Source organism: Dinoponera quadriceps, unplaced genomic scaffold, assembly GCF_001313825.1.
Source record: "Dinoponera quadriceps isolate SergipeBrazil2010 unplaced genomic scaffold, ASM131382v1 scaffold2600, whole genome shotgun sequence".
Classification (NCBI taxonomy): Eukaryota; Metazoa; Arthropoda; class Insecta; order Hymenoptera; family Formicidae; genus Dinoponera; species Dinoponera quadriceps.
In genome coordinates this window covers 1714958-1730130 of record NW_014556795.1, presented here as the reverse complement: position 1 = coordinate 1730130, position 15173 = coordinate 1714958, and the positions used below count along the sequence as shown (strand labels likewise).

The window sequence follows — 15173 nt, the reverse complement described above, 5'->3', positions numbered from 1 at the left end:
AATAGGAGCACAGTGGTAATAATAATAAGATAATAATAATAATAATAATATATTAATAATATAATGATAATAATAATAATAATACCATAATATAATAAAATAATAATGTTATAATGCCAATAATAAAATAATAATGTTACAATAATCGAGCGGTATGTAATAATAAAATAATACGGTAATAATAATTTATTTTCTCTATTATACCGCGGGTCGAACGGTCTCGTAATAATACTTAATCCTAAGGCCTCCTAACCTCCCTTCCTTGCTAACTTTTTACAAAGTGTTTTGGTTTCATGTCTGTCATTAATTTCTACTTACAAATCTAACAAGTCGAGCTTAAACTCGCTTAATCGTCGAAAGGGCTTGGGACTAGATGAGGGGACAGCCGCGTATCTCATGACCCGACATCCGGTCGATTAAATTTTTGATATTCCTTTAGCTCCTCGCCCTTTCGTTGAGCCTCACTCCTGTACACGGGTTAGCGCGTCGAGCGGTTGCACTAACGGATCGCTGACTAGTTTCTAATCGTTAAGACTACTCGACTGTGCTAATTAAGGCACTGGATCACTAGTAGAGTAGACAAACGTACGTCCCTTCGTACTTAACAAAGTAGTTCAATTAGATCGAGCCTCCGGGGATTCTCTCAGACGGTCGATATCGGTTCTTAAACGACAATCGCGCTTGAAACATTCACTCTTCGTTGAGAAAGTAAAAAGCGTCCGGTTCGTTTTCATTCCTCCGATCCTCGATGGATTAACATCGTCGTAAAACGTCGGCTAGTGTCGCTTCGTTCAAATCAATTGATCAATTAACATAACAAGGCCTCGAAAGTAAGACACTTCGTTGTCTCGCTGGTGTGCGATTTTAAGGCCACTGCGGTTCGACTACAAGTGTTTCGGACGATTATCGCGTGTCTCGAGTTTCCTCTTTCTTCTCGTCCTCTTCTTCCAAAATCGCGCGTGCGTCCTGTTAATACTGTTAACACGTTGAATGCCGTTAACGGTTACCGCCCAGAGAACATTAAGACGTCGCGAGGACTTCCTGAAGACAATAAGACGTTTAAAGGACGTCTTTTAGACACATACGTGTTGTTGCGTGGATGGTGACTGGCACTATGATACTATCGCATCACATTAAGTTCTATAACATATAAAATAGAATTAATTGCATTGGAAAAATCGGGTGTACGGTCAACAGAGCCAAATGGAACACAGTGAAAGATGTGTCCCAAACAACACGCGTATCTAAGATCGATATTCGCAGTCGGATCTTATATTTAAGACCGTCCCGATTTCACTTTGAAATGTTTCGCAGCCAATGAAACGAGCCGTACAACATCCGAGGATGAACTCGAGAAGATATTAAATATAAAATCTAACTACGTACGCCGGCCTAAAAGACGTTTTACAGATGTCCTTTAAACGTCTTATCGTCTAAAAGAAGTCTTCACGACGGCTTGGAACGCCTTAGTATCATCTGGGATGCGTTTTTGATCACGCTAATTTCAGGTATTTTCGGTAAATTTAATTCAATTCAATTTGATGCAACTTTCAATTTAATCATCAAGCCAGACGGCGACAACAGGTTTTCGTACAATCAATCATTGATCGGGAATTAATGCGGCAGTCAACGTGTTAATATCTCAGCTACTAATGAAGCGATAAAATAGTACCCACGAAATGTTTTACAGCCCGTAAATAACTGACTGACTGACCCGTGAAATCATGCATCCGGATAAAAGAGCAAAGAGTCGTGACAGCTGGCGCATATAAATTAAAATATCGGTGAACGAGTACTTCAGAGGACACATCCTATAATTATAACGTATTCCGTATGACTACCGTATATCTATATGTTGCCCCTGATGATCGATGGTCGATCGCAATTTATTACAAATTAGATTACAAGTGTTTCCAAAGAGAACAGATAATCGTACGGGCATAACAAGATATGAAAGCGGATCGATCGTATAAATCAATGACGCGTTAATAAATTTCCTGTCTTCGTATCGCATCACACGTATCTTCACTACTCGGAAGAATACGTTAACAGTTCGCAGGAAGTACACGGTCGGGGTTAATCTAAAGATTTGAAGATTTGTCCGAAGTACGTCTGTGTTTCAATGTTAATTAGGCTGTTCTCTCAGAAAACGCGCGCGCATTTATCTCTCGAAGCGTAAACATATATGCTTCCGAGGAATCACCACGAGATTTTCGTGATATAAATCGTCTCCCTCTCTCGCATGTTTACTTCGTATTTACTTCATCTGTAAATTCCATTGTAACGCAATACCATCTTCATCCGCCAAATTCTACCGAAGATGCGTCATATCGTATAAATATAGGAGAGAATTCTGAGACGAAGTTTCGAGGCGCTCGGTTAAAATTGCTCGGTTTCTCTTAAATCGTACTTTTCTCTTTCTCACAGCTATACTATTTTGACAATTTTATCAAAACTCGAAAGTATCCGTGTTCTAAAAGGAACATCTCCCGACTGTGCTCTCATGGTTCTTTCCACGATATAGAGTGTATCTGAATCTTTATCGACAAACTGCAGGACAGATTCTAAAAAATTCATATTGAAAAATAACAGGGCTGCCACAGATCTGGAAAACTGATAAAATCGGGAAAAATCGTGGAAATTTAACATTTCAGAGAAAACTTTAAAAAAATTAGGGAAAGATATAAAAATATTTAGAACTTTGATTATTCCTTCAAATATTCTCAACTGTTTTTTCCAACATGTATTTATTTTTTGTTGGCTTGAATTTACATTCAGGATTATATTACGTTATTGAACTTTTAAATTTGCGTTGCTTCACATGCAACATGCAATAACGTTAAAAATAATATTCGCAATATTCGAACGTGCATGCGCGTCTTTACTCCACAGATGTCAATTGTGCATTGATAAGGGAGACAGACATTTGAAACAATTTTTATAATAGTACGTATCTAATTACCAGAGTTGGATAAATTAACTTAAGACAGAAGTTAAAAGTTAACCCTTTGCGCTCGAGAGGTGACTTTCAGGCATCACTCGGATCGAGGCGATGAATCGAGCGATAACGGTGTTTATTTAGATTTGGCATAATGAATATCGCTTCACGAGTTTACTCCTACCCCTACTACTGTGACACTCCAAGGATGCATCTTGGAGATTGTTTTATAAAATACCCCGACACGCCAAGGATGCATCTTGGAGATTGTTTTATAAAATACCATACGAAGCAAAAATATAGAATGTAATGTTTAACAAATACGAAGCAAAAATATAGAATGTAATGTTTAACAAATGTCTTTCTTTGAACTTTGAAGATATGTAAAGTGTTAAAATATACAAGTTTAAAGTGTTATATTGTGTCAGAAATCATTTTAAGTTGACTGTAAAAAACTCATGAAATAAGCGGGAGCAGCTAAGGGTTAATTATATGAGACTATATATATAAATTTAACTAAACTAATATAAACTAATATAAACTAAACTAATATAAATAACTTAACTTAATTATATTTCTTTTAAATTATATATATATACATATATATATATATAATTTTGCATAATTAAATTTTAACTTTAATAAATTAATTTAATCTTAACTCAACATTTAATTAGTTTCCGTCTAAGTTTCTTTTAACTCCAGAAAAGAAGTTAACCTACCCAACCTTGCTAGTTACTGTACGTAAAACACGATTTAATTCGAACGAATAAAAATATATTTGTTTAAAACTGAAACATACTACGGCAGCTGTATCTCAGAAAAACCAAGCGTTTGAGGACATATATTTGCTAATATCTTTTATACTTCTTTTTTTTTATGTAGAATCGATCCTGCGAGTGCTTGTCGGTGGAGTTCAGATACACTCTGTACATAAACAAAGCGCATGATCAGGATGATTTTCAGACTAACTGACTCACGTCCGGGTTACACGCGGTCTCTCCTATACTTTTAGAATAAAACACACATGTGGCTTAATACGTGAAACTACTCGCGATTTCCGAAATACTCGTGATTTCCGAAATACGCGATTAACTTTAACTTACGGTGTACAGCATTAGAACATACATAATTATATATATAAATTATATATATATACATAATTATATATAATTATACGTAAGTTATATAAATTATATATACATATAATTATATATATATAATTATATTTAATATAATGATCCTTTCAGAGGGCTTGTTCAAATAGATATGCTAGAACAATGTTGAAAAGCCTACGACTCGGCCCCATCGTGGTTTCTGAACAAACGCACGAACTGAAGTATAATTATTATTTTTCTTCTTTTTCTTTCCACTATTTTCGAAACGTTCGCACTCTCCCTGGTGAAATAGAGAAACGTCGTGCACACTTGGAAAGCTCCGTGCCGTCTTTTTCTCGCTATTTTGTATCGCTGTTCCTCTCCTTCTCAGTAAAAGTCATGTCAACCAAGACTCAACGAGGGAGATCAAGTCGATGAAAAAGAAAAGAATAAAACATAAAACATTGTTCTTTTTCGATCGAACTCGTCACGGATAGAGTCGTTTCTGGCCATGTGCCCTAACAATCGGAAGCGTGTGACGTCGAACTGCAAAGCGTTGAACGTGGGAAAGAACAATTCAAAGATTTTTTGCTTAGTAAGAAACTTAATAATAATCATACGCGCAGCGATCACCGGAATCGATCGTATCTAGCAATATAGTTCTACAAAATACAAAAAAAATTGTTGTTCATTCTTTTCACCCGTTTGTTTTCTTTCCCCCGAGAAAAAGTGATTATATATCAATGAAATAAAATTTAGTGAATACCACTAACATAAAATTTTATACATGATATAATTTTATACGTATAACATAAGTTTATATATATATATATATATATGTATATATGTGTATATATATATATATATATATATATATATATATATATAATTATTTTTTCTCGGGATTTTTTGCGAAATACATGCTAATACATGCTAAAATGCATACAATACATGCTAAAACAACGTTCAAAAACCTACGAGCCTCTTCGTGGTTCTTGAACACGAGCTATATTTATAAAATGGCTTTTCACAGTGTTTCTAACGAATTAACGTCACGCCTCCGCCGATTATAAATAATCAGAAGCAAAATTTAACTGCTTTATACTATTATCCATACCGTTACTTTTACTCCTACTATGTGGGCCGAAAAAGCTAATATCGACATTTAACGGCAGAAGATGGTGAGGAAGATTAGATTTATTAGAGGGAGACAGAGAGGGGAAGGGAGGAGCGCAAGTTAGTTACAACGTAAACGCGAAGAATCAAAAGTCGTCGAGCATCTCTCCGGCAAGGTTCTCCTTACCTTCTCGTGATCATTCAAAAAAATATTCCGGGCTCTCTGAAACGTTCGTTAACTATCGCGCCCCTCTGCCGATCATAAATAATCATCATCAACATTTCGAACGTTGTTACTTCCCTTCCGACTTCACCCGATACCTAAATCGGGCGAGCTAATACCGGCTTCGAAAGGGGAGCACGCTGGAGGAAGATTGGATTTATCAGAGGGAGACAGGGAGGAGCGGGAAAGATTACAAGTTAGAGACTGAGACGAGAGAGAGAAAGAAGCGTCAAGGAACTCCTTAGGAACTCTCTTCTCTTCTCGCGACCCTTTGGGAAATATTCGGAGATATTTGCGGCGCGTAGAGAAAGAGAGAGAGAGAGAGAGAGAGAGAGATAAACATGAAATTCACAGTGCATATTCGACGAGGAAGCTGCCGGGGCCAATCCCCGATCACTCTCGAGGATCGATTGTCACGTGCCGCCTCCTTACTGTATGCTCCACGGCGAGAATAACTCCGATCGAACGGCTTCTCGGCTTCTCCCGTAGTCCTATTGTAATCGGGCTTCCTGAGGTGTCGTCTGATACGGCAGGCCCGGGAAAGCCGCGCCAGCTGCTGTTGCCGCCGCCGCCGCCGCCGCCGGCAGGCCCGCAGCACCTGGCAGTGTCGCGTAGGTGTAGGGCGCTACGTAGCTCGCCGCCGCCGCGTTAGCTGGAAAGAGAAGAGGGGAGAGATTTTTTCTCACAAAGCGGAAGCGCCCGGTGGGTTGGCCGAGCCGAGACCTCCCTTCACGCACTCTTACTCCTCTCGCAAACATCGGCACTCGACTCGACTAAGGGGGGGGGGGAAGATATTATTTATGCACAGACTATTTATACTCCCTCTATGAACTTTCCGCATACACACGGGGAAAACGAATCTCGGTGGAACGGCGAATGTTCGCCGATACCGGCGAAACGGAATTTGTTTAGGCGGCGAAAAAAATGTCATTACGCCGGCTAAATTCGGTCGCCGTAGCAACGACGTTTTTCGTTTACCGCAGCAAAGCGATTCTTCCCGTGTGACCGATTTCTCCGCTGTCGCTGTGTTAACAAGCGATTCGCTGTTCCAGCAGGACTCGTTTTCTCACTCGTCATAGCAGCGCAACAGCACCAACCGTCCGATACCAGCAGAGTGAAAAATAGGACATCAACCTCGAGAAACGCCGATCTCTTCGATTGCGAGTATCTCAGCTTCCGAATGGTCGGTCGTTTTTTCTAACTTTACGGACGTGTAGGTGGAATCGATGTGCGGGTAAAATGTCGGAAAGGGTTCCCGAGAAAACGGTTTTTTGCGGACCGACTACCTCAACAGCGTAAAGTATGTTCAGTGATAAATGACGAATCGCAGGAGCGTGAAAGCATATTCAAGCGGCAGATACGCGCGCGACAGCTATCGCTCTACGGTGTGCCCCTTCGAGTTTTGCGATACGACAAAGCGCACGATGGTGCACACCGAACCCACCATCACCCTTCTCGAGAGCACCGCCACCATCACCAGAGAGAACGCACATCAAACTGGCCGCATATTGCGCGGTCAATCGTATAGTTGCACAAAGCACGTGTAAACATGCAAGACTTTTCTCTCTCTCTCTCTCTCTCTCGATAGCTTGCTTACCATCAATTACTACGCAGCGAGCACTGAGGATTTTGCGAACGAATGATAATCGTGTTACATGTAAGCGGGTACGGAAGAAAAGAAAAGAGAAGAAAGATACGCAAAGTTACGGAAAGTAGCGCGAAGTTACGTAGCAGCGAATCGAAGGAAGGAGGAGATTGCTTCTCTCACAACGCTCGGGGAGCTGGGCGCGAAGGCCGTCTCCACCCGGACAAGCGTTACCAGTGCGACACGATCGCAAGATGCTCAATGATCCAAGTTGGAAAGAAGCAATGTATGCGTATACCATCGTGTAGAAATCTGCGGCGGAGTTCCCACGTGAGATCCGGCAGGAAGCGCGACCGAGGCTCTCTCAAGGCGCAAGATAGGCGGACAGGACATGTGCGGAATAAGTGACACCTCATTGCGTCCACCCGGTGCCGGAGATCCGACACATCCGACACGTCGAAATTATCATTCCCCTAACCGGGTAGAACCCGGTATAACCCGATAGTTGCACATCGGGTTATACGCGCTTTCCTTCATCTTCTCCGCCTTATATTAGATCCTGTCCATATTATCGGATGCGTCTGAATTTTTTACAATTCACTGACTTCCGAGGACCAGCTTAAGCATTGTTGATAACAACGAGAGAACAGACGTGAGTTTTGAGTGTGTGTGTGTGTGTGTGTGTGTGTGTGCGTGTGTCAGGTGAAATTTTGTTTTATATATTTTCGTTTACTTGTGACTTGAAACTTCAAACTTCCTCGCTCACCAGCGAAATAAATATTTTTATGAACAATATTAATATCGTTTACAAAAATGCCAGGCAGAACAAGTGATTTCACATCTCGGAAGATTGCAGAGGTGAAAGCGCTGATTGACACCGCGATTTATTCTTATCGAGTCAACATAAGATCGGCAGCTTTTCTTCTCCTCCTAACTTGTATTCTATTAAAATATCAAAGTGTGCTAATAATATAGCCAAGGATTATATATGTGTGTGCGTGTGTGTGTCGCACGACATCGGTGCAGAGAAACAAAGAGAGAGAGAGAGAGAGAGAGAGAGAGAAAGAAAGCGCTTACGAACGAGAGAGAAAGCGAAAGAGAGAGAGAGAGAGAGAGAGAGAGAACCGGATCCTGTGAGAACTCCGCCGGGCGCGCGGGTCTTGCGAAGCGCCACGAAATCAATCCCGAAGAGAGGGTGCAATCCTCCCCGGCTCGTGTCTCTCCTCTCCTCCCGTGAGATCACTGAGAGAGTTTCTACCGTAGCCACGCAGCACGGACGGCAGAAATTGCGGCAGAAGACCGACTTTCTCCAGCTGTTGCTGTGCCAGCGCCGCGGGAGCGTTTTGCTGCTGCTGCTGTTGCTGCTGCTGCTGGTGTTGGTGGTGGTGCATCGAGCTGTTGCCACTACCCTTGCCCGGGACACTATTCAAACACGTACCAGCGGCGGCCGCGCTGGTGTAGGGGTACGCCTCGGCGAAGTTGTACGAGGTGCCGGGGTAGCTGGCGGCCGCTGCTGCCGCGTTCTGGTACTCGTAGAATTGCGACGCCGCGGCTACGGCGGCTGCATGGCTCAATTGCGTCGCCGGAAGCGGCACCAGGCCACCTGGCGCCGCGGCCGCCAGGTAGGGCGACTGGTACACGTAGCCCGGTGGTACTCTGCAAAACGAGAAGACGCGTCAGTACACGCGGATGTCGGCGGGGGGGACGCGGCGACACTCGGAGGCCCGTGTGTTTGTGAATTCACTGCGACGCGGACCGACGGCGCTACCCCGGCGCTGCCCTCCGCGAGGGAGATCGCGAAAACTCGCCGAAGCGGAGGGAAAAGTGAGGATCCGATGAAAATAGTTGGTCCGTCGGACGCCGGATTTTCACCGGCGTCTGTTGGAATTTCTTATTTACCGGACAAAACGCTTCTCTATTACTTTGTTTAACCGTCTGGGTAAAATAATTTTCGGCGCGAAATCATCGGAATTCACGGAGGCAAATATATGTGCGATACTACAAGCACGGAGATGATTTGTTTATACAATATCGATTGAGGTAATAAAGGTACATGTTGGAAAGGTGTATAAATATTTCAACGTGCGCGCGTATAACGCGAGTAATATTACAAATTGTAAATTTCCCATGGTTACGTTTTCAGAATAAAATGGTCGGTAATTCTGACATTTTTGTATAACTTCTTTATATAGTCTTCAATATCATAGTAGTTTTTCATGAAAATTCTGAATGTGGTTTAGAAATGATTGAAAATAAAAAAGTTAAGAATAGGATATGAATCTCAAGGGGCACGTATAAAAAGTAAATGTGTCTTAGAAGAAATTCAAAGTGGAAGGTTAGAAATAGCAACCTCGAGGAATACGTATAAAAACTTTCCGAATGGTCAATCGTCTTCTAACTTTACGCAGACGTACAGATGGTATTTCTGTCGATACGCAGCTGGAATTTCAAAGGATCCCCAGGAGAATGACTTGACGGACCAACTACCTCAACGATCAACCGGCCTGATCTTTTGGTCGACGTTACTTTCACGAATCAGACCAAAGACGCAAATCGATTGATAAACGTAACACAAACGAATCGTGCGCCGTCTAGTCCGCGAGGCAATAACTTACAAACAAGTCCACCTACTTCAGAGCGAGCGAGAGCTCTCGGACGATGTTCGATGCACCTGTTTCGGCCGAGGGAGGCGCGACAAACAAACCCGATAGGTCTCCTCCGCTCCGATCGTATACTTCTCCTTTTTCTGTTTCTTTTGGTGGAGTTCGATGGAATCAGGAAGGGACAATGGTGACGCAGCGAGTGTGTCGCGACTGTTGTATGTGTTGTATGTATGCGAAAGTTCTCCTCGTGTAACGTGTTACAATGAACGGCTCGCGATGTCGATTACAGATCGTCAATTGAATGAAATATTAGGGGTGCCTATAAGTGACGTCGCTTTTTGATACGCGAGATTCGATTTTATTTAACATTTCGTTCTCGCAAAATTTCGCAATAAGCACACCGAACCGCCGATAAATTTAATTAATCCAGAAGTTGCGTATAATAATAAATCACGTCCATACGAACCAAAGTGGCGACGTTTACTCAATCTGAAGAAAAACGACATCGCTTATGGGTGCCCGTAATATTTGAAGGCTCGTCCACTCCGTCTCTTCATCTCGATCGTCCCGTGAACGAGAACAAGACGATCGTTATTAATGCATCCCGGGAATCGACATGGCGGAGGCAAATTCGTGTTCGCATGTATACGTAAGTTTCTACACCGCCGATTCCTTCCCCGGCACGCGGTGTGTGTGTGTGTGTGTGTGCCGGTCTCGGAAGCCAGCGGCGAAAAACCAAGTGTCTTTACTGCGTTCCGCGCAATAGAAGAAAATTCCCGGCTCGACGGTCATTCGCTCTCGAGCAGCTCTCTACCAACACCAAAAGCACGCAACACGGCAAACGGCAGAGTGAGCGAGGGACCGAGTTTTCTCTCTCCGATCGATCTTCGCGCATCTTCGAGCGATCGAGATAAGGTGCGCTTCCGCGATATATCGATATATCGGCCGGTGCGTGAGCGAGAGAGTGAGTGGGTGTATCTTGAGCGGGGTCTACAATGAGAATTTAAGGCGTAAGACTGAAAAAATCGAGCAATCCTAATCGACTCTTCTTCTATCATTCGACCGTGATTGGTCAATTTCTTAAGTCTCACGTCTTCGATTCTCGTTGCAGGCTTCCCCGCTCTACAAGTCTCGAGTTCCGAAGTCGCATGTCTCCGAAGGCGGGGAAAGCTTTGAAAAAGATTCGACCCGGCGAGATGAAAACTCTTCTCGCTGTGTGACGTTCTTTTTTCTTTCTCCTCGTTATGCGTTATCCACACTTCGAGGCGATATGCAAGCTCGGAACTTGTGTGTGGTGGAAACGAACCGAGGTGTATCGGAAATCGCGCGAACTTTCTCCCAGCTCACGGATTCCCCGGCGAACCTGGCAATTTCTAATTGCCAAGATTACGAGCAATATCTTGATAATCACGCCGGGAATTAAAATTCCTCCGTGGAGGAAGAACTCTTCGTTCTTCACGGTGGTGCGGGCGAGAAATCAAATTTTGCGACTTTCGCGGCGGAGGTCCGCGAAATTCCATCGACCTCCGATAATAAATCACTCGGTAATTGGGGATATTCCATTAAATTTTCACCGAGATAAGATCAACCCCCACGTTCAATGGCGAGGAGTTCATCCACTGAGAGAAACCTCCGCGTCTTCCAATATACTGTGTATGTGTGTACGCGAGTATGCGTGTCGAGTGCGCTCTGATTATATGCCAGTTGCGACGCTCGTATCGAGATGCATGATCTAGTTAAAAACATTAACAAGAAAGATGTTATCCTTTCTCTTTATCTCCTTTCCCTTTATCATCAGAATGTAAATTGGGCAAAATTTAAAATACACTGTGTATATTGCAATTTAATGTGATCTAAAAATTCATATAATTTAACGTAAGTAGCGTAAAATGTAATGTAAAATATAATGTAAAGTTTAATGTAATTAAAACATTTTTAATGTCCAATATTTCGAGATACCGGACATCGAAGTATTATATCGAGCATTTCAAGATACTGAATACATGAAAACTAAGTATTAATTCTATATCTTTACTATAAAAAGAGAAATATATTTTTTTTTTTCTTTATCATCAACTGGTATCAGAATGCACGAATGATGATACGGTGTGTGAGTATGCATATGTATGAAGATGTGCGTGCGTGCGTATGTTACGCCGGAGATATTTCGTCGGACAGGACCATCGAAGATGGAAAGGCGGAAGGAAGCAAAATTGAGGAAGTGTGAGACGGTAACGTTGCTCTCATTGGTGGTATCAATAATAAAGGCGGAAAACGTACGCAACAATCCAAGAAAAAAATCTTTCACGTGTTGGCAAAACAACAGCAAACCAACGACAAACGTGTATGTAGGTGACTGCACGAAATATAAATACTTCTCGGCACACGGCACACGATTATCTAACACCAACGTTAGTACCTAAATTCACAGATCTAAGGAAACGTCTCGAGTTCGCTCTCTCTCCGATTTCTGCGACCTTTGGATACGTCTCGTAAAATAGCTCGAAACAAAGAACCGGGATATCCTCTCTTTCTCTCTCTCTCTCTCTCTCTCTCTCTCTCTCTCTCTTTCTCTACAAATACTCCACCGCAGTTTAGGGGGGCGAACTCGACGTTCGGGAAGCGGGCATTCGACATTTTCGTCGAATAAGCGCTTCGAAACGGTAAAACGCGTCGAAAGGTGATAAAAAAAGGATAAACGCTCCACTGCACTTAGAAAATATTTTATTCAAGAAAAAAAAAAATAGCAGAAACCGTTCTCCGCTATCGTCAAGTATCGACACATACCGAGAGCGGTACAAAGCTTCTTTCAGAATTTCTTTTAAAGGAAATGAGAAAAAGAATAATCGATATTATCATTGTGTGCACATTCGCTCACGATAATAAATACAAGTGTGTGCGCCGTACTATTCGATAAAACTTGCTCGTTTCGCGCGTCATTCCAACGACGAGGACAGGCATTGTTGACTGCATGCATTCATGCATGTGTGCATCATTCGTTACGCATTATGTAATATCGTTGCTTTAATCAATTACACCCGATATCTTGGTCGCGAAATTGTCACCGAGTTACACCGAGAGAGAGTATAACCTTAGTCGCATCCCCTAATTCTGCGATGAAGTGGAAAGTATGTACACTTGTTTCAGGCTATATCGTAGAAGACGTCCAAGTCCCCGGGAAGATATCGATGCGAGATGTCTCGAAACGCATCCTCGTGTAAGAAAGGAAAAGAAAAAAAAAAGTATGATAGTATCATCTCACGGCAGTGCCTCTGTCTCCCTTACACTTTCTCTTTCACTCTCTTTGCTTTTCTCTTAACTCTCCTCGTTCGAGGCAACAACGCGCGGTAGATCCGGCCGACTGCCGTGCGTTTCTTCGATCACCCGCGAAATTTCATCCCGATTTGCAATTCGTGTTTCTTATCGATCGACGCGCACTCTGCGAATACACAAAAATACAATGACAGATCAGTGCGTTGCTGGTCGGACGTGCGCGGGCTTCACGTGATTCCGAAAATGCAACACGAACATATGCAGGCAGATTTTCACCGAAATAACGATGAAGTAATAATGATTCAGCGAAATGTAATAAGAGAATAATGATTTCCAAAAATATTGAAAAATGGCCTGATCCTGCTTTGGAATAATACTTGTCGGTGTAATTGAATTCCAAAAGCACGATTATGTTAAGGTGATGTCATTTCACGGTTAAACCGGTGTCATTAGATAAGCCTTAATTTCGACGGCCGAGCCTTCTCGATAAGCAGATTATTAAAACCTGGATCGCTCCGAGAGCGATTGAACGACGAAGAACAACGATTCCGAAACATTTCGAGAGAGAGAGAGAGAGAGAGAGAGACGCCGAAAGAGCCTGGCCTCTTTCCCGGAGACAGCCCTGAACTTTTTAGCGGATCGATAATAGCCGGTGTCCAGTCTGCGAAGGAAATCAATATGTCGTCCTGCGGCTCCGAACGACAGCTCCTCCGCCACGTCGTTGGATTGGTGCCCCCGGTGACCATTATCACACAATCGCAAACAATCGAGAGCGCGCTTCGACACGCGTGTGTCCTACGTCACTTATTTCGTATATACGAGCGGCGAGTCGGGTCGCGTGCTGCAACGGGGGAAAGGGAGGAGGAATCGCACAATGGCCGTAGAAATCGACGACCTTGAATCGGAACTGTCATCCAGGATAGATGAGCACGCGGTCGATGAACATTACGCGAACGCTACCGCCGGCCGAGCGAAATTGATAAAAGTGGGAACGCGCCGCGCCGTGTCGTCGCGCTACAACGGCGACGCGTCGCATTGCGGATGGTAGGTGCTCTTTCTCTCTTTTCTTTTTTCCTTTCCCTTTGTTTTATTTGCGTTATTCGAGAGAGAGAGAGAGAGAGAGAGAAGCCCCGAAGAGCGGGAGTTCGATTCTCGCTCGCACCGATTTGCATGAAGGAGGTAAATTGCGTGCCCGCGGGAGGAAACATCGGACCACGTGTGCGACAAAGGAGATTATTCCAGGTGGGTGTCGTTAACCCCTCACGGTGATATTCCGTTGTGACGCAACCACCATATGTTGCTACCCGGTTGCGATAAGTAATTTCAATAAAAGAATCCCAAGAATTTATTCTACGCGAGAATCGCCGGGAAGTTCTCGTTGCGATACGTATGTCGGAAAAAAAAGCGCTACCGTTCAAGTAATATTTACCTGATCCATTGTAAAATGGTTACTCCGATACTCCTTGGAGAACATTAATTAGGAATAGAAATATAATTGTATACAATACGATATTTCCTTCATATGAATCGACATTTACTTACGCACGTGAAGGCAATTGCGACAAATATTAAATTCATAATATCGAGAATATCAGAATTTATTTCTAGAAAAGATTTTACCGGACGAAACAATCTAAATTTAAAAGAAAAGATGTATTACACGATTCTCGTATGTCTCCCTTGGTGAACTTCTAATAAAATTCTCCTAATAAAACTCTTTTCAATTTAGAACCATTTTATACTTCCGTTCAGTAATTGAATTTACAAGTTAAGATATTACTACGTTCCATGTAAGTATTTACTGCAGATTATTCAAATATACTCGAATCGACAATGATATTACTTGATTTATAAGAGGCTGACAAACAGGTAATTACGTTTACTTGATTCCAGCATTTTTTTTCCTGTATGCACCGGGAAAATAATAATTTTCTCATCAACGCGAATGTTTGTCGCGACCTGTGTGTGTTGTTTATCCGCACGAGTGTCGCGCAAATTTCGGGCGACTTAATGTACGCGTTTGNGGGAGGGATTGCATTAATATTCGCGGCGTCGTCGGAGTATTTAAACGCCGATCTCAATCTCGAGGCGAGGAAATGCCGATTCTCAGGGAAGAAGAATAGTAAAAATAACAGAAACCGGCTATACGATAGATGAAACGCGACGCTGGACGATCAATCTGCTTGTGCAAACAAACTTGCGAAAATCGGTGGAAGTGTCGGCGATTTTATCGACACCCGAGACTCTCGCGGCCACCTGCTGGACATTTTCACCGGAGATTTATCGTGCCGATGATCAATCGGGCGAGACAGACGTTGTAAAAATATCTCGGTCTCTC

At 42.8% G+C, this 15173-nt stretch overlaps 1 protein-coding gene across 3 annotated transcripts in view; it reads right to left on the bottom strand.

The window, feature by feature from the left end:
- Positions 1-121: 121 nt before the first annotated feature.
- The window catches only part of LOC106748218 (RNA-binding protein 24-like), a 44866-nt gene continuing 29814 nt past the window's right edge, over positions 122-15173 (bottom strand). The window contains exons 5-7 of one of the 3 annotated variants that reach the window (XR_001374726.1): positions 8218-8615; positions 5807-6026; positions 122-1140 (exon numbers count right to left, since the gene is read on the bottom strand). Coding sequence is in view for 2 of the 3 variants with exons in the window: in XM_014626536.1 (XP_014482022.1) it covers positions 5866-6026; positions 8218-8615 (559 nt within the window). In the remaining variant the exon portion in view is untranslated. Of the gene's footprint in view, positions 1141-4905; positions 6027-8217; positions 8616-15173 lie in introns of those variants that run through there. The other 2 variants (XM_014626536.1, XM_014626537.1) reach the window with 2 other exon arrangements.